The following is a 4,172-nucleotide window of genomic DNA, read 5'->3' on the forward strand; positions in this document are numbered from 1 at the left end:
CACACACACACACACACACACACACACACACACACACACACACACACACACACACACACACACACACACTTTGTTTTTAGTGTTTCTGGGTCCTTTTCTCATTTAACTGTGTGTTATGTTTCTATCTAATAAAAATAATTAACAATACAAATAATGTACATTAAGTATTCATAGAAGAACAACTGTGTGTTTTTTTTATTATTCTCTGGTTTTATTCTGGATCCTCGATGTAAATGATTGACAGATTTATATTTCCCGATATTTGCAGAACTTTGTTTTTATTTTCTCTTATTGTTTGTTGTGTAAAAAGAGGAAATTGTTATCTTCAAAATGCTTTTTTGTGTTCTGAGTAACTCAAAGAAATTCAGTTTACCTCATATTTAAACAAACATATTAATAATAAAGAATTAAAAATAAATAGCAGCGAATTCTCACACACGTGGAGTCGGGAAACAGGAAATGTCTCGAGATAAGATAAGAATAAGTTATTAATCTCGTGGGAAACTTTTGCAGAACTACGGAGCCCCCGAGGTGACGTGGAGGGAAAAAACTAATTACAAAATAAAACAAAATAAAATTAATAAAACGTGTACTGGGGACAAAACAAACACTTCTTCCAGATCTCGAGTTTGACATGGAGAAAAACATATATATAAATAAAAATAAATAAAACATGCACTGGAACAACAACTTGTTTGGATTTTTTCTACATATTTTTTTTGACGTATTTCTAGATGGTTTTGTCAATTTTTCCAAGTTTTTTCCTACAATTTTTCAGATGTTTGTCACTTTTTTCTAAAAAAAGAATTCAGATTTTGTTTTGTTATTTGATGTTTTTTTCAACAATTTTTTTAAACATTTGTCCCATTTTTAGATGTTCTTGTAAATTTTTCCACGTTTTTTCCGACAGATTTTCTTGTGTTTTTCTTGCTATTTGACAGTTTTTCCCCACAAATTTTCAGATGTTTGTCGCTTTTTTTACGTTTATTTCCAGTAATCTTTTCCACTGTTATTTTCCCATTTCTAGATGTTTTTGTAAATTTTATTTCCCTACAAATTTTCTGGTGTTTTTGTTGCTATTTTACAGTTTTTGTCTACAATTTTTCAGATGTTTGTCGCATTTTTCTAAAAATAAAAATTCAGATTTTTTTTTTGCTATTCCATGTTTTTTTCTACATTTCTTTTTTAAACATTTGTCCCATTTCTACATGTTTTTGTAAAGTTTTCCAGTTTTTTTTCCCTACAAATTTTCTGATGTTTTTGTGCAGCCCTAGCCCAAAAATCAACGAGCAGTAGCTGACAGAGATTTCAATATCGACTAAAAAGTGATAGTGAATTTTTGTTTTACATGATCTAAAATCCCTAAAATAACAGTCTATCAAAGTTTTTTGAGGTTTTTGTTGCATTTCTAGATGTTTTTGTCAGTTTTTTCCAAATACAGACTTTCTAATGTTTTTCTTGCTATTTTACGATTTTTTTTCCCAATAGTTTTTTGAGAATTTAGTTGCATTTGTTTTTGTCAGTTTTTCCCCCCACAAAGTTTCAGATTTTCTGATTCAATATTGACCAGAAAGTGTGATAGTGATTTTCTTGTTTTACATAATCTAGAATCCCTAAAATCTCAGCCCACCAGTTACCTTGATGAGGCATCGTGATGGTGTCGTTGAGGTTCCCGGACCCCACGTTGAAGATGACCACCGCCGAGGCGTTGTGGGCTGCGGCGTGGCGGATCTTGTCCTTGTAGGTGCAGTTTCCCCGGGCTACCAGCGCCACCCAGGCCCCGGCCTGCACGGGCACCGCGAACCGAGTGTTGGGGTCGCAGGCCTGGCGGTCGTGCGGGGCTGCGGGCAGGACCACGACCCCCTTGGCGTCCCGCTTCGGCGAGTGCTCCCCGTAGCGCCCGCACTCCGTCTTCTCGGTGCGGAGCTCCGAGGTGGCCGGGTCCACGTAGGTGATGTTGACGAAGGCCGTGTACCACTCCTCGCGCTCGGCCACGGTGAAGTCCAGGCAAAGCAGGTGGACGAAGCAGAAGGACAGCAGCCAGGTGGAGAGCGCCAGGCTGCGGCAGGCCGCCACCAGAGAGCCCGGGGCCATGGTGGTGGTCCTCCCCGCTGAGAGGTGCGGAGCAGCCCGGTAGCGTCACGCCGCAGACCCGCTTACTCCACCATGATACCAGTCCACCAACCGGGGGTTGGGGGGGGGGGGGGGGATATTTTTAATCCGTCTTTCTCTTTAACGTCGACGCCCACGTCTTTTACGCCGTCTCTCTCCTCCTATTTTCACCGTTTTTCGTGTGTTTTTAGCCGCTCCCCTCCGCCGCTCTCGGCCGCCTGCTAGTCGTTAACATTTCCAACCGTCAACGAGAGCCAAACACACGGTACAAGCCCCGGTGTACGGGCAGCAACGGACACAACTGCCGGTTAAACCGACGAGGCTGACCGTTACCGAGGCAAAACACCAGGAACACACGACAAAGTTAACGGGCTAATAATAATAATCGTTAAGTAAAGCTAACCTGTATTGTTTTGACTGGGCTCGAGCAACCAGTGTTAAGTTCGCGCTATTTGGATGACTGGAGTTCCGGTTGTCTGATTTCAGAATAAAAGCAGCGATCTTTCTTTTGAAAACGTTTTGTTGTCAACATTAATCTTGTATTTCTCACTATGTTATACAACCATTACGTAAACTACGACATGCTTATTTCTGTTATTTCAATTTCAGACGCGATAATAAATTAAACGTCACAAGTGAACGCTGGTCTCTTATTTTGAAAAGAACAGCATTTTATTTCCGTTAAGAATGCGTCTAACTTGACGCGGATACGTGCGCCAGTGATGCCGAGCAGCGCCGCCTAGCGGCCTGGCGGAGAAACTGCAGCTGCACACCAAAACAACACAAATGCTAATTTTATCAGTTTTTTATTTATTTATTCATCCCAAATATTCTCCAATTTGCTTTTATTGATTCATTATAACGTGCTGTACTTTGTGTCAAGATTATAATTTCGTTTTTTCTCGTGTGATCTTCTATTTCTGTCAAACATATTTTATATTACATTATATTTTATATCATTTTTTTATATTCTTTCCTTAATGTTTTTATTTTATTTTTTTATTTTCATGCTCTCCATGTGTTTTTTTATTTTTTAGCATTTTCCCTTTTTTATCATGTAGCACTTTGGGATATGCGTAAATATAAAGTGCATTAAAAATTAAATTTCTTATTATTGTTATTATTATTATTGTTCGTTTTTTAAGTGCTCGTGCACGTGATAAACAAAGAGCTGTAACTGTGTGTAAAAGTAACTAATTGTCAATAAATAAATGTAGTGGAGTAGATGTAAAAAAAGTAGCAAAAAAAAGGATTTTCTAAGGTAAAGAAGAAGCACTTCAAAGGCGTATTGAACAGTAGAGAGCTACTGCGCATGTGCGACTCCCAACAAAGGTAATATAGAAGTGGGATGTCTCACTCTGGAGCTAAAACTAGTGGGATGTCTCACTCTGGAGCTAAAACTAGTGAGATGTCTCACTCTGGAGCTAAAACTAGTGAGATGTCTCACTCTGGACCTAGAACTAGTGAGATGTCTCACTCTGGAGATAAATTAGGATCATCATCCGTTCGTCTTAATTAATCACAAAAAATAAATTAGTATTCATTTATTACAGAAACATGTTTGTAAATCAAACACCTGCAGCCGCGTTCTACACCACAGAAGAATGTACACATGTATATGTACACATACAGTATATATGTACACCTGCATATGTACACAGGTATATGTACACCTGTATATGTACACATGTACAGTATATATGTACACATGTATTATAACACAACACACACTTTACATGATGAAACTCTCTCATGAGGAAACACCTGTATATGTACACATCCAGTATACATGTACACCTGTATATGTACACATCCAGTATACATGTACACCTGTCCAGAGAAGGTGAGAGAGATCAGGGGGCGGAGCCAAAGCTGCCGTCCGGCGGCCGGTACAGTTTGGGGAACGCGAGGAGCTGAACGCCGCTGAAGGCGAACTTCCTGCTGCCCACGTTCTTCTGGACGATGTCCATCCTGCAGCCGTCCCTGGTAACACACACACACACACACACACACACACACACACACACACACACACACACACACACACACACACACACACA

General features: G+C 39.7%; 1 protein-coding gene and 1 long non-coding RNA gene across 2 annotated transcripts in view; one reads left to right on the top strand and one right to left on the bottom strand.

Annotated features, from left to right (window-relative positions):
• Positions 1–1,300, top strand: part of LOC117935182 (type II inositol 3,4-bisphosphate 4-phosphatase-like) — a 2,763-nt gene extending 1,463 nt beyond the window's left edge. The window contains exon 4 of the mRNA XM_034857320.1: positions 1,269–1,300. Within this exon, the coding sequence (XP_034713211.1) occupies positions 1,269–1,300 (32 nt within the window). The remainder of the gene's footprint in view (positions 1–1,268) is intronic.
• A 2,342-nt stretch (positions 1,301–3,642) lies between these two features.
• LOC117962066 overlaps positions 3,643–4,172 on the bottom strand; it is a 7,985-nt gene continuing 7,455 nt past the window's right edge. Inside the window, exons 2-3 of the long non-coding RNA XR_004660563.1 lie at positions 3,859–3,861; positions 3,643–3,688 (exon numbers count right to left, since the gene is read on the bottom strand). This is a non-coding gene — a long non-coding RNA (uncharacterized LOC117962066). The remainder of the gene's footprint in view (positions 3,689–3,858; positions 3,862–4,172) is intronic.

Source organism: Etheostoma cragini, chromosome 19 (genome assembly GCF_013103735.1).
Source record: "Etheostoma cragini isolate CJK2018 chromosome 19, CSU_Ecrag_1.0, whole genome shotgun sequence".
Classification (NCBI taxonomy): Eukaryota; Metazoa; Chordata; class Actinopteri; order Perciformes; family Percidae; genus Etheostoma; species Etheostoma cragini.